The 25,884-nt window shown below is 37.9% G+C and overlaps 1 protein-coding gene across 2 annotated transcripts in view; it reads right to left on the reverse strand.

Annotated features, from left to right (window-relative positions):
* Positions 1-25,884, reverse strand: part of ASB5 (ankyrin repeat and SOCS box containing 5) — a 117,058-nt gene that overhangs the window by 12,615 nt on the left and 78,559 nt on the right. Inside the window, exon 1 of one of the 2 annotated variants that reach the window (XM_010344427.2) lies at positions 4,859-8,827. The exons of the other annotated variant lie outside the window; for it this stretch is intronic. Coding sequence (XP_010342729.1) covers positions 4,859-4,919 — 61 coding nt within the window. The 5' untranslated portion in view covers positions 4,920-8,827. Of the gene's footprint in view, positions 1-4,858; positions 8,828-25,884 lie in introns of those variants that run through there. 2 annotated transcript variants of the gene reach the window in all.

Genomic DNA, 25,884 nt, shown 5'->3' on the forward strand with positions numbered 1-25,884 from the left:
CCCAGGGTCTCCAGCTTTCAGACAGCCTGTTGCGGGACTTCACTGCCTCCATAATCATGTGAGCCAGCTCCCCTAATACATCACCTCTCATATACCTATGTCTTTCTCTGTCTGTCTATGTATCTAGGTATCTATCTGTCTTTCTATTTCCCACCTATTGGTTCTGTCTCTCTGGAGAATCCTGACTAATACAACTACCAGATAAGAGGGGAATTACGGTCACCAGATCAGCCACAAAAAAGTTTTGTTTCATGGTTTTTCACCTTGAACCCCTCCTCTCAATTTTTTTCTGTCCTTTTAGCAGGAATATTAGCTTGAATGTCCATCTCCCCACACTCCCAGCTCCTTCTGCTATTTCCTGTGGTCCCCCCACCCAAACTTGCCCGGGCTCTGAGGTTTAGGGGTTGCAACATGTTGCCAAGCAGGGCAAGTAGCTGAGCCCTGTGTCTGAAGTGAGGAGTGGGCACTACTTCTGCACCCAAACTCTCCTGAAGTGACTGTCAATGGCATCCTAGTGGTTAAGCATTCTATTGCCCGTTGCTATAAAATGAGTATCACCATTATGATAAGGAAACACCTCTGAGGCCACTAAGTATCTTCCCTGCAGTAAAATCACTCTGCATAAACCAAAAGGCAAAGCAAAGAAGACAATGCATGGTCATGGCAGTCAGGGCTAGGAGCATTAGTTCTGGAGTTAGACCCCATGACTCTCTAAATCATTACTTTTTTTTTTTTTTTTTTTTTTTTTTGAGACAGAGTTTCATCCTTGTCGCCCAGGCTAGGGTGCAATGACAAGATCTCGGCTGACTGCAACCTCTGTCTCCTGGGTTCAAGTGATACTCCTGCCTCAGCCTCCCAAGTAGCTGGGATTACAGGCATGTGCCACCATGTCCAACTAATTTTGTATTTTTAGTAGACAGGTTTCTCCATGTTGGTCAGGCTGGTCTCAAACTCCTGACCTCAGGTTATCTGCCCGTCTTGGCCTCCCAAAGTGCTGGGATTACAGGCGTGAGCCACCACACCCAGCCAATCATTACGTTTCTTCTAGATTTCATTTCCTCTACTTGAAGATGGAAATAATAATTGCATATACCTCAAGGAGATACGATAAACTAAATTAAATGATATACATTGTGCTTAGACTAGTATATGCACATAGTAAACACTATTCAACATTAGCTGTTATTACCATTACTTGTAAATCAACAGAGAGAAGAGAGACTCTGCCTGTTTTCCCTTAGGATTTGTATTTCTGAGAAAATTCTGAAACATTACTAGATACAACAGGATTGATGATTGGTAAGTGACTTCTGCCCTCTGCACCAGTAACAATCTTAAGATTGAGAAAAACCAACTTATTTAATGATAACCTGATTACCTAAATAAAAACAGAAAGCACGTACACAGTCCTCACCATATGCCAGGTCCTGCCCTGATTGCTGGGCATAAATTTACTTGCTTTAATCCTCAGGCTGATCCTCTGAGGTGGGCACTATTATTATCTCTGTTTTCCAGGTAAGGAAACTGAGGCACGCAGAAGGTAAATAACTTGCCTAAGGTCACACAGCTAGAAAGGGGTGGATGTAAAATTCAAACTGCAGCCTCCTACCTGCAGTGGCAATACTTTTCACTTGTTAAGAGATAGTAATTCTATCTGTCAGTGATTTCATTACTGTATGTTTCCTTCTAACACCCCTCTGAAATAAAACCCTTCAGTCTGAACAGAAGTTTTATTTCATTTTATTCTTAGCAAAAGTAGGCTGTTGCTTGACAAGATAAAGTTTACTGGAACAAGATACTATGGCAGTAGTGTAGGAAAGTTGGAATCCATGCTAAATCGTAAGTAAATAACCCGAATTAGGGAAGCAAAGGCTAATTCTGATTCTAAGTTTCAGCAAGATTTTGTTAATTTAGTTGGATGAAAATTAAAAGTACTTTTCTTATATTGGGTTCTGTTTCTTAGCCAGGGAATTTCTATTGGTACACAGTCTTTATTAATCATCTCTTACTATTTTAAAATATAGTCTGTTTCATTCTGATTCCATTTCAGCAAATTTCTTCTGCTCCCTGATTTTAAGAGAAAAAGACAATAATAAGTCTTATCATGTATTTATAAGAAGAAAAGCAATTCTTTGAGTATGTTCCAAAAATGATACAACTCCCAGCCAGTGTCTTGCACTGGTGTTTATCTTGAATTACAGAATAATGATAATTGAGGTTTACAATTAAAGACATTACAGCTCCCAAAAGAATAATGTATACTTTCTCAATAGATAGATATAAGTTTCCATCTAGGGTTATTTCTTGCTTACCTAGAAAAATTAGTAAGCCAGACATTCATTTGCAACAAGTTACTGTGATTAGCTTTTGTGTGTTACTTCTTTCTACTGTGTGACTGTTCTATTATATATTCAAGGCAGAATTGCAATAATGCACACCAATAAATATTTTTTGTTATGACAAAATTTGGTGCCAAAGTAATACTTTAAGGGAAATTGGAACATTATGTTCTCATTAGGTAAAATGCAAGCTTATCATCACAAATAAGATTTCTCTGGGGAAAGCATTTTGCCAGTTCCAGCTTCTAAGATGAAATCTGATGCTTTAAAAATCATAAGCATCTATTTGCATTATCACTAAACAAGACTGCAGAGTGAATTTATGCAGAACTTTAGAACATTATCAATTTTTTATGAATACTTAAATATTTATAAAAATTACAATATAACTTTGCAAATAGATTGCATATGTGAAGCCACTTTGTTCAGTTTAATCAGCAAAGCAATAATAAATTCATAACAATTTAAGTAATCAATGCCTAAATGTGTTTACATTTAAATAATTACTTATAATATTTATAATGATCAGTTTCCCTCTTGTATAATAGTATATTTCATTATCCTTAATTTATCTCTTAAATACAGGTGCCAAATTACGTGATGCTGACTCATTGTCCCTGCCTATATTTCCATTGTCACTAGCTAACAGGACAACTAACCAGATGTTGTTGGGAATGTTAAAGGCCTTTGGGATTCATTCTGGACTCATTCCTTTCTAGTATATTATGGTGCCCTTTAAGGGGCCGTAAAGCTAACAATATTTGTAGCTGAAGGGGACTTGATATTCCTTCCAGCCAGCTCTTCTCCTCTGCATACTAATGTGTTTGTTCATCAAAACGATTGTATTAGTCTTCTGAACAATTTCAGCATTACTTGCTGGGGTTGAGAGAGAGAGAGAAGGAAAGGATTATTTAGAAAGCAGGCCACATAAGGGACTCAGTAAACGCAAGTATCCAAATCCCATCTCCAAGTTTTTCTCCCACGCTGTCACTTAGTTTTCTGTTTCCACTGCCATTTTCTTTATAATCCAAACTCAAGTCCATCAAGATAAGGAGAGAAAACAAACAAACAAACCTGAAGCCAGATTTTGTGTATGTGCACTTGCTATTATTTCTATTAATAGGGCCTCCTTTGGCATAAAAAAGTTTAATGTCATCATAACCCTCAGAAACCGGTTTTGAATGTTGGATGAGGGAGCCCTTGGCCTGTCTTGCAGGGACAAAGCACATGCCATCATTTAATGAACTGAGCTCCGCTTGCCTGCAAAGCACCCTGTGGTCTCTCACTATTCCTTGAAGAAGGGGGATGGGAGTAGAGAGCAGAAGGAGGAGAAGGAAACAGAGGGCAGGAGGAAGTGAGAAATGAGATCAAGTGTAGGGCACAGAAGCTTGGGAGAAAAGCTGAGGCGCGGGGCAGGCCTGGATTGGCACCCCAGCTTAGGACAGTGGCCTTTATAAAGTCATCTAACCTCATCAAATGAGAAAAGCATGATCCATGAAGCAGAACAGAGGGAGGATTAGAAAGGAGCACGTTAAGTGCCTGCTCTCCAAATGCACAATAAATAATAACTAGTACTATTGGCTAAACATAAGCTGGTAAATGGGGGAGATTTTAACATGAGTTTTAGGAAGAATCTTTTCCCCCAAGATAGGGAAACTCAAGCAATAAATAACATCATTTACTAAAATACTTTTCTGCACTGTCAGCTTGATTAAATGGTGTAAAACAATTGAGTGATTTATAAATATTTATAAGCCAACAACCAACAATTGCTGTTATATTTTTTCTTCCTGAAGTAAGAAATAAGAAATGACGCTGTATCAATCTATTAAAGAAGTAATTTCTAGAACATGTGTACCGCTCAGTGAAAAAGAATCTTCTTGTTTTGAACTCTGTATTTATTCCCCTGTAATTCCTCAGAAGAATTTATGTAATTAATCTAATAGCATATGAGAATCAAAGGATACTACCATACATCATATTTCAATTTCTGTATGAACTCAGTTTTCACTTTTCGTTTTTCCAGTTCAAAATCCAAAATTTAGCAATTACAGATTTCCATTCAAACATGTTCAATATTAAATATCCTACCTTTCAATATCAACATGCTGTATATCAGAGATTTATGAGCTCAAGACCAAACAAGATATAAATAGCTTTATGTACAACTACTTAGTAATTTTATAATTGTGTTAGACTTTCATTGAGTGTCTAAAATAAAAGCAATGCAACCCTTACTTTAAAAATTATGTAAGTTAACTCTTTAGGATGCATTATTCAGTGTGAAATTGTTTTATAAAGTGTCCGTGACTTTCACCGTGCTAACCAAATTCCTAGTTATTCTCTCTCTGTAGCTACACAGGAGGTGGTTCTGACTATATTTAGAGGCAACTCTTGTTCCCAGACATCTGGTATATAATTTACAGGGAGAGTCTGCCCTGTTTTGTAAACACCACATTGCTAGAGAAAAACACTGATGTTCTTATATCTATCCGATTTTGTAAGGTTTGATACCATACCTAAATCACCATCTCCCCACGGCACTTCACACCAGCCACTGTCGAGGTAAATCCGACTCATACTCTTTTTTTTGTCAGCAGGAAAAGAAAAAATCACTTGTCATTTGCTAGTTCTGTTCGGCCATTTTAAGGAGCTCCAAGCTCCTTGTAATATGACCAGCGACCTCCACAAAGAAAAACAGCTTTTGAAAATGTAATTTATTTTCAAAATTGCCTTTTCTTATCGATCACTCCTCTTTACTTGAGAAATTGCTGGTCTTAAGTTATTTTTTTTTTTCTCTTTAAGGTATGTGCCCTGAATTGAAATAAAAGCACTACAATTAGACCTCTGTCCATGGCCATGGAAAAAACATTTTATTATTTAAAATGTCTTTGTGGCTGGGGACCAGTGGTTTATGCCTGCAGTCCCAGCTGCTCTGAAGGTTGAGGCTGAAGGATCACTTGAGCCCAGGAGTTTGAGATTAGCCTGGGCAACATAGTGAGACCCTGTCTTTGTAAAACAAACAAACAAACAAACAAACAAACAAATAAATAAATAAATAAATAAATAAAATTAGGGTCGGCATGGTGGCTCATGCCTATAATCCCAGTACTTTGGGAGGCTGAGGCAGGTGGATGATGAGGTCAGAAGTTCGAGACCAGCTTGGCCAACATGGTGAAACCCTGTCTCTATTAAAGATACAAAAAATTAGCGTGGCATGGTGGTGCATGCCTATAATCCCAGCTACCTGGGAGGTTGAGGCAGGAGAATCACTTGAACCCAGAAGCTGGAGGTTGCAGTGAGCCGAGATTCTACCATTGTGCTCCAGCTTGGGTGACAGGGCAAGACCCTATTTCAAAAAAAAAAAAAAAAAAATTAAAAAATAAAATAAAATTAGCTGGGCATGGTGGCATGTCCCGTAAGTCCCAGCTACTGGGGAGGTCCTAAGATGGGAGGATTGCTAGAGCCTGAGTTTGAGGCTGCAGTGAGCTACGTTCCCAATACTGCACACCAGCTTGGGCAACAGAGTGAGATGCTGTCTCAAAAGAAAACAAAACAAATAAACACAAAAGTCTTTACCAGCTCCCAATCTTAGAACATACCATCAGCAGAAGCAGGATGTGGACTCAGTAGAGAGCTAGCTTAGCAATGGTGCAGAGTTTAGCCACACCTGCTCTTCCTCAGTGTTCTCAAAATAGGAAAATTAGAAAACTAATTATAAGGCGAGGTAACAAGCAATGACATTTTCACATAATGTTTTCATTTCAGTAAAAATGGCAGTGCCTTTTATAGATCTCTTACCTATGATACACATACATACATATATATATATTTATTTATTTATTGTTATTTTTGAGCAGAGTTTCGCATTACCCAGGCTGGAGTACAGTGATGTGATCTTGGCTCACTACAACCTCCACCTCCCAGATTCAGGTGATTCTCCTGCCTCAGCCACCCAAGTAGCTAGAATTACAGGCATGTACCACCGCACTTGTCTAATTTTTGTATTTTTAGTAAGAGATGGAGTTTCAACATGTTAGTCAGGCTGGTCTTGAACTCCTGACCTCAGATGATCCACCAGCCTCTGCCTCCCAAGGTGCTGAAATTACAGGTGTGAGCCACCACCCATGGCCTCCATAAAATATTAAACAATCTGCACATGTACCCCAGAACGTAAAGTATAATTTTAAAAAATATATTAAACCAACAATTGTCTTCACAATGGAGGTAGATTTACCATGAAGCCAATGACACTTAAGTGCAGGAACCCTAACCTGCACAAGAATCCCGGTCTAAGACTCTGTCCCTAATTCCATGTTACTTTTCTTAAAGAAGCCCCTTAAGTGTATACAGTATAAGCTTCAGACTTGACAACATCTAGCCCACCTCTACTCATAAGTTTATTTTTAAAAAATTTTTATTTTTATTTATATATTTATTTATTTATTTTGGCAGAGTCTGACTCTGTTTCCCAGACTGGAGTGCAGTGGCACTATCTTGGTTCACTACAACCTCTGCCTCCTGGATTCAAGCAATTTTCCTACCTCAATCTCCCAAGTAGCTGGGACTACAGGCACATGCCACCACACGCCACCACACTCGGCTGATTTTTTTTGTTTTTAGTAGAGATGCAATTTCACCATGTTGGCCAGGCTGGTCTTAAACGTCTGACCTCAGGTGATCCGCCCACCGTGGCCTCCCAAAGTGCTGGGATTACAGGTGTGAGTCACCACGCCCAGGCAACTCACAAGTTTATAAGCAAATTAAAAATCACCAGGCATTTACCAGCCTTTATTATATACTTTCAGACAACCATAGAGCCTCAGAAATCCTTGAAACATGGTTGATAAGGAGGGAAATAATGTCTGGCACCTCAATACATTTCTAAAAGCCAACATCTTTCTCTTAAGTCAGCTCTTCCTTTTTCATTTCTCTATTGACTTAAACAGTGTTACTATTTCCCTCCATTGCCTTGTAATAATAATATGGTCTCAAATTTAAGCACAATAATTTTCAAGGAAACTGTATATATTGAGTGTTTTATGTGCTTCTTTTAAAGGAGTTAGTTAGTTTTGGCCCAGGGTTTTTGTTGTTGTTTCTTTCCCACCTTCAGTCCTCACCACCCAAGCTCAGTCTTTGTTTGCATCTATCAGCAATAACTCTTGAGGAGCTCCCTTCTAGTGCCAAGAGCATAAATAGTATCCACATGTTGATTAACCCAATTTTAGATTTGGCTATTCAACTTCTCCACTTGAATATCTAAATAGGTAATTCAACTTAGCCTGTCCCAAACTGAGCCCTTGATTTCAATACTCCTAACTTTTCCCAATCCACAAATGGCAACTCCACTCATCCAGGTGCTTCAAGGCCAAAACCTTTTGCATAATCCTTAGTTTCTCTCTATTTTTTCATGCCTGCCAGGCCCACACCAGGAAGTCATTTTGCCTCTATCATTTAAATGTATCCAAACCTTGATCGTATCTCAACCTCCACCACTATACCCTAGTCCAAGCCACCATTATTCTCCTCTGATCTATTGCAAAAGTCTCCTAACTAGTCAGTGGGTTTCTGCCCACGCCCTTCCTGTAGTCTGTCCGAAATATGGGAGACTAAGCAATCCTTTGGAAGTTAGAAAGAATCCAATGGCTTCCCTTCTCACCTGGAGTAAAATCCAAAGTCTTTGCCATGACCTGTGAGCTCTCCAGGCTCTGATCTCGTGTTCTACCCACTTTTTCCTATGCCCATTATCTTCATCCAGCCTCACTGGTCTCCTTGCTTTTCCTTACACAACATTCTGTTTGCTCTGCCTGAAGTACTTCTTTCTGAGACACACATCACTTGTTCTCCACTTCAGTGCTCCCTGAAATATCACCTTATTAGAGAGGCCTTCCGTGACAACCTTCTGTTAAAAAGTCCTCCCTGTCCCTTCCCCAGTATTCATTATTTGTGTCCTTTCCCTGCTCTACTCTTCTTCTCAGCACTTATCACTAGAATGTAATACCTTAGAAAGCGAGAGTCAGTTTATTTCATTCGTTACCATATCCCCAATACCCAGCACATCAATGAATGTTTGTTGCATGAATGAGTGCCCAAAGTCACATGAGTTGCAGAAGCACTTTAGAGCAGAAGCACTTCTAAAGCGCATTAGAAGTTGAGATTTCTCAATTAATTGGTTCTTAAATTGTGCCAAGCCTCTTACATCCCCCATAAGCAATAATCTTACACCTCACATCCATCCACCATTTTATTCATTTATTAAACATCTGTGATGATCTACTAGGCCATGCTTGCCCTTCTAGATGCTGGAGATATACAAAGTTGAATTAGGGTATGGTCTGCTTTTATTTCAATTCAGTTTGATTAGTAACTTCCTAAATAATTTTCCTGACACCAGCCTCCATCTCACCATTCTTGCCTGTATATTACCACTGAATTAAACTTCCACAAGCACCCAGAGTCCCAGCTAGCCCATTGAGTGGCATTCAGAAAATTAGGGAAAAAAAAAAAAAAAAAAAAAAAAAAGGTCCTTTCTTTTGACAGACAAGCCCCATGGTTGGTGCACATACCTGGGTGCACGTGGCTGTCCTGAAAGCACCTCTGGGAACTCATTACTTTCAGGCTGAAGAATCTAAATGGCTCCCCACTCAATATAGTCTAGTGATCTCACCCTGGAATTAGAGATTATCTGCAATATGGATCAGATCTTCCTTTTTTATGTTCTACTACTTACTACCTTGATACACCCTCTGCTTAAGCTAATCTGGGATGTTTGACGGATTCCCCAAAACAACTTTTTTCTGTCTTTTTTCTATACCATCTTCTCTGTTCAATTCTCTTTCTCATGTTGCATAGTAATTTATTGAGGTGTATCTGTGTTCTGGTCCTCCCGATCTTCCCTGCTCTGCTTACTGAAGCTTACGAAATCTAAGCAGCAGAAATGGCTGGAAGACAGTTTTCCTTAATCAAGAAGTAAGTTTCTGTTAGGGGGAAAGTATATCAGCAGAGTGAGAAAGAAACAGGGGAGAGGAGTAAGAAGAATAAATAAGTGGGAAGGAAAGATTGAGAGAGAAAGGGGTGAGAGAAAGAGGGAGACAGCAATAGGTATAGATGGTTTTCATACAAGTCCCGAATAATAGCAGGAACCCAGTAGGTCTTTGCTATGGCCATGGCCCTGAGACATGATAAGAACTCGAGGAACCAGATGGGTCTTAGGTTCCTTTGTTCTTGCATTCAGGACAGAGTTACATTCCTTAAATTTGGCGTGAAGGCAACAGATTTGCTGGACTGTTTGGCAAAGGATAAAATGGGCTTAGTCAGCAGGTTTATCAGCAGGAAGCCCATGGAATGAAGAGCAGTTGTGTTCCTGAATACATCAGGCACCAAGCATCAGCTGAACCAAGATTCAGCTCCAACTCTTGCACAAGCTCCAAGGGAGAAGATGACAGGAAATGCTGTTGAAAAGATGGAATTCCCAGGCAGCCTGGTGGGAATGGGAGCTTGATGCCAGATTGAAATTGGATGTTAAACAAGTCTGTCAACTTTTGACCATGTCAACTTATGGAGTAAGATTTTTTTCCCACTTGACTAGAATGTTTTCTCTCTCATCTCTGCCCTGCCCACATTGCAAAGCTTAGTGCAAAAGCCCCCTCTCCAAGAAAGCCTCTGAGAGTTCCAAATAAAATGTTCCTTCCTTTTTCTGTAATCCTCAGCTACTTGATGTGTGAGCACTTAACCACGTGTGGCCTTTCTGAGTTGCAGGTATGGAGTCTGTAGACTCTTGGATCAGAGTCTCACTCACTTTTGTTCCACGGTGGGCATTTTCTAATTTCTCATTAAGAATCAGGCTGGGCGCGGTGGCTCACGCCTGTAATCCCAGCACTTTGGGAGGCCGAGGTGGGTGGATCACGAGTTCAAGAGATCGAGACCATCCTGGTCAACAAGATGAAACCCTGTCTCTACCAAAAATACAAAAATTAGCTGGGCATGGTGGTGCGCGCCTGTAGTCCCCATTACTCGGGAAGCTGAGGCAGGAGAATTGCTTGAACCCAGGAGGCGGAGGTTACGGTGAGCCGAGATTGTGCCATGGCACTCCAACCTGGGTAACAAGAGCGAAACTCCGTCTCAAAAAAAAAATAAAAATAAAAAAAAGAATCACACCTAACTTCATTAGAACCTTGTCTGAGTGGCTGTGCGGAGCTTAAAATCAAGGGCTGTGAAAGGCATATCCAAATTGGAGTCCTGATTCTATGACATATTTGCTAACTCCATCTCTTTAAATTGCTAAGTTTCAGTTTCTGCATCTATAAAATGGGGACAATCATACTTACATGTTCTAGTTGTTGTAAGGGTTACATGGGTATGAGACGTGTCTAACACAAATTGTGTCCTTAATAAAGCCAATGTTATTATTTCCACGACATTAGGATTTGCCTCAAGTTACAAACAATAACTGACAAAGCCGGGAAGCAAACTCAGTTCTTTTGAGTGTCCAGTTGAAATTTTAGGGTATAATATTCTCTTTTCAAACCTAGAACTCATAGGGCACTTAGTAGACTATTAATCTATAAGGAGTCCATAGTAAATAATTTAACTAACAGACTAGACAAGTGAAGGGTTAGTTCAACAAAAGAAAGAGCTGTGGAATTGTGTTTTCTACATTTTGATATAAGAATATGTATATTTGAAATAGCAGCAAAACAAAGCAATACAGTATTATTAGCTGAAGTGCCTTATTGATTATAAAAGTTGCACATTAAATGAAAAATTTAAAATAAACAAAAAATCATAAGCCTTATTTCTAAATATAACCATTACAAACATTTTAGGGTGTATCTTTCCAACTTTTTTCTGAACACACATTTTTAATCAAGATACAGTCATACTTTTCATGAGTTTTTAACCTATTTGTTTTCATTTAAGATATCTCATGGTCATTGTTCTATGTGAAAAAATACAGTTCTACCACAAGTGATTATGATATACTGATATGTATTTAATTGTATAGCTATAGCATTATGTATTTATTTATTTAACCATCTACCAAATGATGTTTAGGTGGCTTTTAGTTTTAGGAAATCAAACATTATTACTTATCTTTGTGAATAATTATCTGCTTGGGGTAAATTCCTAAAATCTTGACACACATCATCAAATTACCTCCAGTAAGACTGATCCTACCTACATTCTCATGAACAGCACTGGGAAATGTAAAGCTAAATCAAGTGAAAATTTGCTAAGACATCTCATTTTTTTTTCTTTTAAATCAATGCATGGGGGCATTTCTTTTTTATTACATTTTTTTTTTCTTCTCCTTTTAAGAGACAGAATCTTGCTCTGTCATCCAGGGTGGAGGACAGTGATGTGATCATAGCTCACTGCCGCCTCCAAATCAGGCTCAAGCAATCCTCTGGCCTCAGCCTCCCGGGTCACTGGAATAACAGGTTATGTGCCACTGGGCCCAGCTCCATATTTTCAGTATATTTAGGCCATGCCGAAGAAGATTGTACACAAAATTAGATTTTTAACATAAAAGGATCGCTTATTTTCAATTTCCTTTAGAGTCTCTATCTGCATTGAAGATATGTGAGATTCATCCAGGTGAAATAGTTTACTTCTTTTTTAAAAAAATGTTTGCCATTGCCACAGTTCTATTATGTTGCTAATGCCTGTGGTTTAGTGCACAGTTAGTAATTTACCTTTCCTTTAAGAAACGACAGGATTGTCTTTATTTCTACAATATTGCATTCCTTCTGGACTTTAAGGATCATGAAGTGATGAGACTATTTATTGCTGCTCCCCACCTCTAGCACAGTACCTAGCACACAGTCAGCACTGGGATAGGAATTTGTTGAATGCTGAATTGTCTTCTTTGTAGTCAACCACTTTTTTCCTTGCTAGTATATTTCTCAGTTCTGTTGTTAATTATGTTGTCAAAAAGTATTAAAAAGGAAATGCATATGGGAGTGGGGAGGAGGGACCCAGTTGCTTTCTCAATGTTTGAAAGAAATTAAAGTATTTTATACTATTTGAAAGTAGACTTTGTATGTTTGAAAAACAATCATTTATAAATAATATTCTTCAAGCTCCAGCTATTACATAGTAAATACAACTCTTACAATCTTGGGAGTCAGGGATCATTTTATCTCTGAATCTGCATTTTCAACACTTAAGTCTATCATCTACCATACTGGTGTTCTACTCAAACTTATGCTAATGTATGGATATTCTTTTTTAAAAATAATTCCTCCTCTTTGGTACTGTGCTCATTCTCCTTTTTATCTGTCATATTTTTCTATTACTATAATTAATGACTTCGTGTCAGAACACTTTAAGGAAGTTGCTCTATTCATTTCCTTGCCTAAATGATCCTCCTACTTGATGTGTAATTTACATGATTCAAAATTTCCATATTGCCTGTAAACAGTCATTCCCTGCTTAATAGTCTCTTTCCTTGTTTCCATACCAACTTAGAAACACCTGCTGAAACAGAAAGATAAACAAGCCAGAGTCTAAGAGTTTGCCATCATGTTTAATACACAGTCATAAGAATCAGTCAGCGGATGCAGTTTCCATACACGAAAAGGCAAGAATACAGAGCTCTCCTGTGCCATGCCATACATGTGCATTTCAATCCGCATTCTGGAAAGCACCCCACAGTTTAAAGTTAGTATTTGCAAAAAAACAGGCCAACATGGTTTATTTCAGGGCACCAGCAGATTTGAAATGGCTGCTCTACTAACCTTGACTGGTCAGAATACCCCAGCTAGCTTTTCGCTTGGAAGAACATTCCTCTATACTCACTGGCCTTCTTTTCGGGAAGACCTGCTTAATGCAGTTCCTTTCAACAGCAATATCTGCGGACATAGTTAGGTTGACGTTTTTGTCTGTGACAACCAGGTGTCATCAGTGCAAGGGCTCTAGCAAGAAGAAATATCAGCGTCTGGATTTCTAACTATGTTCTCCTTCCCTTCAGACTTTCACTAGGATTCCTGTGTGCTAACTGGAGAATGTCTTCAACATTGAACTCAATTCAGAAACACTTGGAGCAGGGCTGGTTGGTGCCATGTGGGGAATGGGCCAGAAATGCTGGAGCATTTTCTATTTTTAAATCGGAGACATGCTGCAGCCGGAAGTGTTTAACTATTTGTGTGATATAGAAAGTACAAAATGGATATAATTGCTTTTCCTAGACGAAACAGAATAGAAATGAGCTCTATCGTGAAAGAGGAAAGCCTATTTACATAACCTACAAATCAATCAAATGTAAAATTGCCTGTTGATAATGACTGCAGACAGAATATTTCAGCCAGAAAGCTCAGTAGTGATCAGTGACTAGGTCAGCTTTTCTCCTTCATCCTCAGGAATAAGTATTAGATGTGCATTAGGGCTGGGCATGGTGGCTCACACCTGTAATCCCAGCACTTTGGGAGGTCGAGGTAGGGAGATCACTTGAGGTCAGGGTTTAGAGACCAGGCTGTCCAACATGGTGAAACTCCATCTCTACTAAAAATACAAAAATTAGCTGCACTTGGTGGCGGGCACCTATAGTCCCAGCTACTCAGGAGGTTGAGGCAGGAGAATCACTTGAACCCACGAGGTGGAGGTTGCAGTGAGCCAAGATCGTGCCATTGAATTCCAGCCTGGGCAATAGAGGAAGACTCCATCTCAAAAAAAAAAAAAAAAAAAAAAAAAAAAAAAAAAAAATGTGCATTAGGGTCAGCTGGTAGCCAGCTCATGTTTTCATTTTGCAAGGCTCTAAGTTTAGAATTGGCTTCAGCACAAAATCACGGTCCTCTTATTTATATAGGCACAGCTCACTATTGTGATTTTTCTGGAGGTCATTTCTAAATCAAAAGACGTCAGCAGTCAATTTAAGTACAGCTGAGATTTTTCACCCTAAAAGGCAGAGGAAAGGGTAGCTGGCAAGATGAAAGGAAAAACCAAACATGTGCCTGGTATTTTTTGCTGGCCTGTAAAGTTGAAAAAGGCACACAGTCTATGATGGAATCAAGAGCAGCGACTGAACTATGATAGGACTCCAAGGATTAAGTGAGCTGGTGATCACGTTACAGAGTATTAACATACTAAGATCTGTCTTGCTGAAAATGGTGACAGATCCTGTTTTCTATCTTTTTTCATCCATATTTTTAAGGTTCTACCTTCTGCTAGTACATGGAAGGAAAAAAGATACTGGGGTTATTGTCTTCAGGTAACAAGTCGAGTAAAAGAAAAAGCATTTTTATGACTATAATTCTTTCCTATGCACTACACTATTAACATCTGCTGCCATATTACATTGCCAGTGTTTACCTCAAGTTTTCACTAATGAATACCAGGCATAGCTTTTCCTTATCTTGAATTAAGTTCTAATCCTACCAGATGTTTGTGTGACCTGGGGCAAGTAGCTTAGTGACACCATAGTTTCCTTGTCTATAAAATGAGGAGCTTGGATGTGACCAGATTCTATGACTAGCACACAAAGGGAAAGAGAGTATGTGAGCTGTAGACATATTATATTACCACAGAAGAGGCTAGATAGTCCCAATGAAACTGAAACCCAGAGCCAGCTTGGCCTAGGCTATTTGGATGGGTGGCACACCCCTTGGTGAAGTTAGGAAAGACTGAAGGAGCCTGTTCAGTCCAGTATATTTACATGAAGCAATTGTCATTAACCACTGGCTCTTTGTCGCCTGGTTTGTACTCATAAGGGGAGTGCCATAATCTACCCAAACCATACAGTAAAAGTACATTCAAATTTTTGTTTAAAATTAATTAAAAGAAGTTTCCATTTTAAGCGTATGCTTATTATTACATAATAACAGAAGCTTTATGCTTTTGTTGTCATAGAATAAATATAGGAAGTTTTATCATAAGTATTGTAGCAACTTTTGTTCTAAAAACAATTTTAGACACTGTATATTATAATGATCTATTTCTATGTCTGTCTGCCCCACTGGGTTGTGCACTCTGATCACAGGGACTGAGTCTACACAGCTGTTACTGCACAGAGCTAAGCACTGTACCTCTTAAGCCGTGGGCACTAAAAAGGTTGTTAAAGAGTAATTTGAATATAGAATTTCCTAGAATGCTTTAAGAAGGCTTTCTGTAGTCCTTGATGGTAGTAAACAAATTTCCAGGACAATGGGAAAAAAATAAGTCATTGGATTTGACCGTAACTCACACTTACTAAACTGGGATACGTGCTGGACGGAAGGTGGCATGAGGAGAACCTTGCATTTTTTAAATTCTTCTAAAAATTTAAAATGAATCAAAAGTAAAAGTAATTTTTAAAAATGACTCCATGGAATGGGGGAAAATGGTATGGTTGATTCACTAGAAAATAATAAGGAACAGAAGAGTGAATAGATTGAGTGTGCTCAGTGTACGTTCTGTGTGCTCAGTTGTATGGTTTTATAAAAAGAAATGCATGGTGAGTGAACATGTTAGGGACAGAATTGTTTAAATGCCAGGTATCTATGACTACACAAATAAGAGAGCACTGTGAAATCTCAAGATATATGAAAGAATATTAAGTCATGTGAGTGGGTAGAAGTTTTAAAGAGAACCAGCATCACATAAAACACTAGAAAAAATAACAAAAATTATATTCCATAGAAGATAATGAATTCTGAATTATTATGGTTCAGAAAAAGCATCTAAGATATACCATAGGTGAGAGATGGCCTAATGTTACTACCAACAAGGACGAAAATAAAATGTTGAACCTTGTAGGATATGAAACAAAGATAATTCTCTCTCCAGGGACTATATTGTATTTCCATTTTAACCATTGCTAATGTCCCTGTAAACATGGCGACCTATGTCTGGTTTGGTCACTAATCTTCAGAGGGAAAGTGATATTAAAGCTGGGAAAGTTTCAAAGAAGGCCACTGGAAATCATCAAAGACATGAAGATACTTCTGCAGCAGAGAAATCTTAATACTTTTAGATGTTTCAAACTGGAAAGTTGAAATTGAAGAGGTTTTATGACAGAAAGTTACATAATTATGGAAGGCATATTTAAGAGTGAATAAGCATTTTCAAGAAATTCTGAAAAGCTACAAAGCAAGATCACCTTCTGACAATTTTTAAAGCTAAATTTGGCCTGCACAACCAGTCACAAACTTAGAGCACTCATTGCTTCCAAGAAGTGGCATTTAGATAAATTAAGAAATGAGTGATCCACAGATGTGGATGTTTGAGGGTATATTCCTGAGTTTGGCGGCTTAAAAGTAATTGTTGCACCATCGTCAGAAAAAGAACATCAGGATAAATATATTACTGCTTGGATTTGGGTTGGCAGTTTTCTCCATTTTTTTACTACAAAAATTTCAAACATATATGCACATCCATACACAGGGTCAACAACTATCAACTTACAGCTAGTCTTATTTCATCTATAACCCACTCAGTTTCCCACAAACACTCCTAGGATTATTTTGAAGCAAATCTCGGTATATCATTTTATCCATAAATATTTTAGTATGTATCTTGAAAAGATGAATACTCTTTATAACTGCAATATCACAATTGCAAAAACAGCAATGCCGTAATATTAACAAATACAGATTAATAATTTTTGTTTTTTGAAGAGGAGCTGAGTTCACAAACTGCCTTCACTAATGACACTTAAATTAATACAACTTTTAAATCCTTTTTCTCAGGGCAAAAGTCTGTGATCATCTTTTCATTTCTGAATGTCTTTTTAAAAAGTGTAAGATTTCCATCCTTAGAAAAAATGAATGTTTACTCCAAAATTGCTATTAAGGGCCCATTAAGTAAACAATAAAATCTTCTCCTTAAATCATCACAAAAAATCCTAAGATTCTCTTTACCTGTTAGTGCCAAATTTCCACCCTTGCAAAGACGCATCTGGAACAGGTCATGATTCAGTTCTCAGAGGCTGTGTTGCTTTGGGTTTCTTTACAAGGCCATGCACTCACACAGCCTTTAGGAGTCATGTCTGAGCCCTGTCCTTGCTCCATTTTATTTTTTATTCTACTTTACTTAAACATGAGTACCTAAATCTGTTGGCCTAATGGTAGTGAGTGAGGGCAGATGAGGTCTGAGGGTCAGCCTAACATAAGCATCTTGGGGAAAACTTGAGCAGTTGTTATCCAATAGTTAACCTTTGTTTCAAGGGTCAGTCACTTCTTATATAAAGGTTGCTGGGAAACCTGCAGGTGTCAATCTTGTGGTGTGTGAACTCTCCTCTCCTACAGGAGAGAATGGAGTGTTTAGGAAAGGCTACAAGGGTCTGAAAAAAGTCACAATTAGAGAAAATATGGTTGGAACTGGGTGGTTGGAATTGAATGGTTAGGAAAAGATACAACGCTCTGAAAAATCACAATTGGAGAAAATGTGATTGGGATCATTACAAAACCACACATATACCATCAGGGCCTAAATACTATGGTGAACGATATTTTATTAGTATGTGTGTGCAAGGCTTTGAGAATAAATGTTTTCAACTTTACCAACTTTGGTAAAAGTAAAAACACTATAAGCACAGTATAAAATCCAGGGATTTTGAGGAGATGAAGAAGGCTGGTATCTTTAGTAGTATAAAGTGATCTTGGAATATAAAGAATTTCTTCAGGTTGAATTACCTAGAAGTTTATCACTGATTCAGGTCCCTGAACTATGACACATGAATATGTGGGCTAAGAAATAGTTTCTCTTGATAAATAAATGATTAAAAATAAATAAAAAATTAAAATATTAAATATTAAAATAATAATGTCGTATGGTTTCACAAAACACATTTTTATTATAGATCATAAAACAAAATGAAAAAGGGCTTCTGTTGAGAAAAATATATCTATCCCCAATGTCTGGGAAACTGAACCAAAATAAAGAGTACTTCTTCTTTAGTTGTTACTTAAAGATGACTGCTATCCTACTCAAATGTTTGTTAATATTGAGAGTTAAAAGTTCTCAAAATGTGAAAATATCTTGTATAATGTTAGAAAAGGTATTCTGCTTTGGAATTATTTTAAACTACACTGAATAATACTGATGATTTTGTTAAAGGCACAAATAATTCCTCCATGTGAAAAGAAATAATAAAGTACCATTTTAATTCAAAATATGTAAACCCTTAAATCATGAGGGACCATCACAAACTGTAGCAAAGTAATTTTTATTTGTGTAATAAATGAACAAGGTGAAATATCAATCATTCATTTATCCATTCATTCAATATGTATTAAGTGTCTGCCATGTGTTATGTCCTGGGGACACAAAAGTGAAAAAAGAGTTGCTGCCCAGTAAAACTTTAAGCTACAGGGAGACTTTTTAGAATTGTATGAACCTTTGTCACTGTAAGCCATTTTCATAAGCCTAAGAGTCAAAGGTTATCAGAGTCATAACAAACTCAGCAAATCCCTATAGTTATGTTGTAAGGATGGCCCCTTAACTGCGAACATTGTCCACAGAGTATTTGAATTACATATAACTGATGGTAAATAAATTTTAAGTAGCACCCTACAACAGTGACAGTGAGTCCCAAAACAGAGAACATTACATTATTATAGACAGTACATTTTCATACTAAGATTTTTATGATACACAAAAGAATACTGTTGAAAAGAAAGGCACAAACTATTTTTGGTACTGTTATTCTTAATATGGTATCCTTGAAAGCCTTTGGCTGGCATGTAGACTGTGAAATTAACAAATTTTGGCTAGATGTGGTGGCTCAGGCCTGTAATCTCAGCACTTTGGGAGGCTGAGGCAGGCAGATCACCTGAGGTCAAGAGTTCAAGACCGCCCTGATCAACATGGTAAAACCCCATCTCTACTAAAAATATAAAAAGTAGCCGGACACGGTGGTGCACGCCTGTCATCCCAGCTACTCAGGAGGCTGAGACATGAGAATCTCTTGAACCAGGAGGCAGAGGTTTCAGTGAGCTGAGATTGTGCCGCTGCACTTTAGCCTGAATGGCAGAGGGAGAATCTGTCTCAAAACAAAAACACACACACACACACGCAGACACACACACACACAAACACATACACAAAAAACAAAAACAAAATTGTTTCATGTCTTTGATATGAAAAATATTAAAAAGAAAGATGCCATTGCAAAGATAAAAAAGTAAACAAGGAAAATCTAATCCAAAATATTGATTCTATTTTTGAAAACAGAAGTTGACATTATCTGCAGATCTCTGCTGAACATATAATACTTAGAAGAAAATACATACTTCTTAAAAATGTCAATTTTATTTGTAACCAAAATACATAGCCAATTTTATTTGTAAACAAAATATATAGAAATAAAAGTAACTCATTGATGTCACCATTTCTTATAAATTACACTTGCATCAGCAATTTAACTACATTTGACATAACAAATGACTTTACAGTAGAGCTATAAATAGAACTACTCATTCCCATGTGGTGCAGTTGTTACGAGGCTCATCCCTACAATCAAACTGCCAAAGCTGGGTCCATATCCCAGCTCAGCCAAATATTAAATTTGTTACCTTGAAAAAATTACTTAATTTGTTTGTGCTTTAATTTCATTATCTGGAAAATAGGGTTAACAATAGCACCTACCTCAGAAAATTTCTGATTAATATATAACTCTGCAGAATTAGTACATTAATCAGAACACTGCCTGGTATACAGTTAGTCCTCAATTAATGTTAGCTTATGGCATTATTCTTATTAGTGATATAATGTATCTATAAATGCACCTTTCGCCGGCCATGGTGGCTCAAGCCTGTAATCCCAGCACTTTGGGAGGCCAAGGCGGGTGGATCACGAGGTCAAGAGATCGAGACCATCCTGGTCAACATGGTGAAACCCCGTCTCTACTAAAAATACAAAAAATTAGCTGGGCGTGGTGGCGCGTGCCTGTAATCCTAGCTACCCAGGAGGCTGAGGCAGGAGAATTGCCTGAACCCAGGAGGCGGAGGTTGCGGTGAGCCGACATCACGCCATTGCACTCCAGCCTGGGTAACAAGAGCGAAAATCCGTCTCAAAAAAAAAAAAAAAAAAAAATGCACCTTTCATGCTTTCTTCATCTAAGTTTGTCTTTCTACTAATGCATAAAGTTAAAAAGTTACAGCTCTGAAGCACTTAAGTTATTGGTAAAGCCCACAGCACAAATTGAAAACTTGCAACTCTGAAGCACTTAAGTTTTGGTAAACCCCACAAATTTTCATGGTTCATTGTCACTTGGTGCCTATGGTGTACATAAAACAGGATCTTGGCATACTAGAGTAAGTTTGCCCCTTTCTAAGCAAAATAAAATAAAGAAGAAACCAACCAAACAAAAACAAACAAACAACAGCCCATGAAAATGAAACAACCACCAAAAAACCCCACAACTCCTGAGAACTGTGGACTCAAAATACATCAAACTTACATCATGGGTGTGTCTACCAGTAGCAAAGAAATAAACGCTGGTTAACATCATATAGTATAACAGACCAGCCATTTTCATGTAACAGTCAAAAAATTTAGAGAGGGAAAGTACTTAAATTAGTAGAAATAAGAAAATTAAAAAATAAAGGATCTGAAAGAAGCCACAGATTTTGAAATAGTTGAAAGCAGCAGTACCCTGGAAGCACAGAAGTCTCTGGAATATCCTTATCAATAGTCCCTGGGTTCTCAAAGGTGTTGCCAATGATAATGAAGCCAGATGATAGTCCCTAGGCACAAGTTTCCTGGATTGTTGGGTTGAATGGAACACTTTTACTTGAGTTTTCCCCTAGGTTAATTCCAGATTAATAGACAAAGTACTTAGAACAGTTCTTTGTATTTCTTTTCTTTGCTTTTTTGTTTTTTGACATGGAGTCTCGCTCTGTCACTCAGGCTGGAGTACAGTGGCACATCTTGGCTCACTACAACCTCCACCTCCTGGGTTCAAGGGTTCTCCTGCCTCAGCCTCCTGGGTAGCTGGGATTACAGGCACCCGCCACCATGCCCGGCTAATTTTTGTATTTTTAGTAGAGACAGGGTTTCACCATGTTGGTCAGGCTGGTCTCAAACTCCAGATCTCATGATCCGCCCACCTTGGCCTCCCAAAGTGTTGGGATTACAGGTGTGGGCCACCATGCTCAATCAATACAGTTCTTAAATGTATAATAATGTACTATCATGTCTTATGCTGAAAATGCCTTGATAAATTAAATTGTCATTACCCCAAGGTTTTCAGATGTTGTTGTGAAAATGTGTATAATTTAATCCATTACTTCATCATGTCAATGCCTCTTCAGATTTTCCCTGACTAAGCCTATATTCATTTATTTCCAATACCATCATACTTGAATCAAAGGCCTAAGCCAAGTTGCCAGAAATACTATAAAGCTCACTAACTTTTCTCCTCACATTCATTCTGGCTTTCATCTGATCCATTCTTTCTTTATTCATTAGGTGATATAGCTGAGATTTGCTTCAAAATAATCCCCAGGTACCTTTTACAGGTTTGATTGTGTTCTACAAAACAAGTTTGTAGCTAATACAGTATTCTTTTTCTGCTCAACTAATGGGACAGGATATTATTTCAAACAGGATGCACAATAGATTTCTTAGAAAGCTGATTCCTCATGTTGGATTTGATTTGCTGATATTTTATTTAAGATTTTGCAGCTATATTCATGAGTGAAATTGACCTACAATCTTCCTTTCACATAGCGACCTTTCATATTCTCGTAATGTATCAGTTAACGTTTGATCACTCGGATGTTATGGAACAAGATATTTATTGTACCAATTGTATCTTCTACATTTGCAGAAGTGGATTAATAAGTTCCTGTGAGACTGTTGTCTTTGTATCTGATGCTGTGCTTGAAGTCAGTATAGGCTGCCTCTCTGGCAGTCAGTAACAGAGCTGACTGAGAAATGGTCTGGGAAGAGCAAAGATGATCTGGAACCTATGGGAAAAAAAAATCACAAATCTGTCTGTCTATCACCATCTTTGTCCTCAATGATGTAGATGACCTAAGGAGAAAGGGATGGCCTTCACCACAAAACTGCACGTACGGTTGGCTGGGGACTGGGAAGGGTCAAAGGGGGCGATCTGGTGGGATGAGGACCAGCTTTACCTCTGCATGTTGCTAAATAACCACTGATATGTGCAAGCACCTACAGCACCTGGTACCCTACACCAAAATTCAGAATCCCAGTGGCAGCTTCCTCACACTGCCATCCACCTCTTACATTACCTTTTCTTCCAGCCAGTCTCACTGGGAACAACACAAAAAAGGGAAACAGTTACAACATAACCAAGCTGACACAACATAGAGCCACCACAGATGACACGAGTACTTACACTTGACTTCATCACAGGAATTGGGGACTAATCTCTTGTTTTTTCTATTTTTGTGGCTCACATACTGAAATGCTTGGTAAAAGTCACTAGTAAAACAATCTGCTCTTGGAGTTCTTTGGAGAAATTTTAAAATCTACTTATATTATACATACACATATTTGAATTTACAACTATTTAGGTTCTCCCTTCTAAACTCAGCTTAGATTGGTTGTGTTATTTAGAAAATTGTCCATTTGTCCAAATAGTCAAAATTATTGGCATTATATTGTCATGTAATAACCACTTATTGTAAAAATCTCAGCGATATCTGCTATTACATTCTCTTACTATTCCAGCTATTGTTTATTTGCACCTCTTTTACAATCACAAGTTTGGACAGAGGTTTACTAATCATACTCTTCTTTCAAAGAACAATCTTTTTGGCTTTGTTGATTCTTCCTGTCTTCATTGTTCACTTTAATAAATTTCTGTTTGCAGTTTTCTTATTTTCTTCCTAATTTGTGGAAGGTGATAGTTTTGTTCTTTACATAATTTTGATTTCTTGACCCATGAGTTACTTTAAAATATTTTTTTCTTAACTTCCAAACATTTTTTTTTTCTAATTACATTTTGGTAATAATTTCTCCATTAAAATTACTGAGACCAGTTATATGTTCCATATTAGAGGTCAGCAAACTACAGCTCATGGGCCAAATTTAGCCTATCACCTGTTTTTGTAAATAAAGTTTTATTGTAAAAGAACTAAACTCAATTGTTTATATATTATCTATATTTTCTTTTGCATAACATCTGCAAAGTTGAAACTATGCTGAACTAGTCCCACAAGTTGACCCACAAGACTAAAATATTTATTCTTTAATCTTTTACAGGAAAAGTTTGCCAACCTCTGTACTTTATAATATTAGTCACTTAAAATTTCCTGAGACATGCTTTATGGTCCTGTGTATACTTAACTTTTATAAATGTTTAAAATGTTCATGAAAGGAATGTGGATATGAAGTTCCATATATCAATTAGGTCTACCTTTGAAAATTCTCCTACATGTTTATATAATCTGCATGTTTGTCTGCTTAACCAATCAACTACTAAGATAATTCAATTAAAATTTTTCTCCTTAAAAACTAGGTCAATTTTTGAACTTTGTATTTTTAAAGCAATTTTATTATGTGAATAAGAATTTTTACAGCTTTTTACTAAATGCAACCTCTTATTACACAGTGGCATCTAGTAGGTTTTTTTTTTTTTTTGAGACAGGTCTCACTCTGTTGCCGAGGCTACAGTACAGTGGAACAATTTTGGCTCACTGCAATCTCTGTCTCCCAGGTCCAAATGATCCTCCCACCTCAACCTCCTGAGTAGCTAGGATTACAGGCACATGCCATCATGCCTGGCTAATTTTTTGTATTTTTGCTAGAGACAGGATTTCATCATGTTGCCCAGCCTGGTCTGGAACTCCTGAGCTCAAGCAATCTGCCTGCCTTAGCCTCCCAAAATGCTGGGATTACAGGCATGATCCACCGCACAGCCCGTTTTTTTCTTAAGGTCTTATTTTTCTCATAATAATACAGCAACAGCGGCCGGGTGCGGTGGCTCACGCCTGTAATCCCAGCACTTTGGGAGGCCGAGGTGGGTGGATCACGAGGTCAAGAGATCGAGACCATCCTGGTCAACATGGTGAAACCCCGTCTCTACTAAAGATACAAAAAATTAGCTGGGCATGGTGGCATGTGCCTGTAATCCCAGCTACTCAGGAGGCTGAGGCAGGAGAATTGCCTGAACCCAGGAGGTAGAGGTTGCGGTGAGCCAAGGTCGCACCATTGCACTCCAGCCTGGGTCTTAAGAGCGAAACGTCTCAAAAAAAAAAAAAAAAAAAAAATACAGCAATAGCACTTTTAGTTAGTGCCCAAGTATTTCTCTTGGGCACATCTTTCTTGATCCATTTATTTTCAACCTTTGTGAATCCTTATGTTTTTGACAGGTCATTTCCAAAAATATATATTACAACAATTCAATCTGAACATTGTAATGTTTTAACTGGAAAAAAACATTCCACATATAGCCATTTAATCACTGATGTATTTGGATTTATTTTTCCTATATTATTTTTGTGCTTTGTATTTGATTCATCATTTCTATGTTTCTTTCCTTACTTTCTTTCTGTCTTCCCACTTCTATTCTGAATGATATATATATTTATAATCTTTAAAATACTATGCCTAAAATTTTATTCAGACTCAAACATTAAGGAGAGCTAGAATAAAATTATAGCCATAATCTTGCCTACAGAAGTGACATCTTTCAAGTATAAGTTTGGAGTAATACATGCTTCATACACCAAAGCACAAATTTATTGATGTACAGGACGTATAACATAAACTGCATTTACATCCACAGCTACATACTATATCACTGATTAAAAAATATTAGTTTTTAATAGGCCAATTACAACTTCAATTGCTATGTATGATTTAAATCTGGAGCAGCCATTTAGAAACATGACCTCACATCTAGTACAGAGAGACATTGACTGTTCCTCTAACTGGCGCTATCTATGATAAATCTTAATTTTATCCTACAACCAAGTGAAAACAGCCAAACTGTAAACAGTCACTTGAGTTAAGATGACCCAGGGGCTGGGCCTGGTGGTTCACACCTGGTATCCTAACACTACTGTAGACCAAGGAGATGGGAGGATTGCTTGGGGCCAGTAGTTCTAGATCAGCCTGGGCAACACAGCAAGGCTGCATCTCTACAAAAAAATAATTTAAAAATTAGCTGGGCATGGTCACATGTGCCTATAACCACAGACACTCAGGATTCCAGGACTCATCCTGAGTAGGTGGGACTACAGGCACATTACAGTCTCAAGCGGGGAGGATCACCTGAGTCCAGGAGTTCAAGGCTGCAGTGAGCTATGATTGCACCACTGCACTCCCACCTGGGCAACAGAGTGAAACCCTATCTCAATGACAACAGCAACAATGACAAAAAAGATGACCTAGGCTTCACCTCAGCCACCATTCTCTTTAAAATCTGACCCCTAAACCTAGCTCTTCAGTAATTTCTAGATAAACTTAATTATTCATTACCAGGAAGTGATGAGATACATTATGAAGCTATGCAAACATAATGGAACACAAAGAAATCCCCATATTGATCTTGGTGAAAAATTAGTAATGGTTATTTAACTTAGACTAATTAGAACTTGCTGTGTTGCTGCTAAAATATCAGAATTAGAAGAAGTGGGGGGAAATGTTTACT

This window comes from Saimiri boliviensis, chromosome 3 (genome assembly GCF_048565385.1).
Source record: "Saimiri boliviensis isolate mSaiBol1 chromosome 3, mSaiBol1.pri, whole genome shotgun sequence".
Classification (NCBI taxonomy): Eukaryota; Metazoa; Chordata; class Mammalia; order Primates; family Cebidae; genus Saimiri; species Saimiri boliviensis.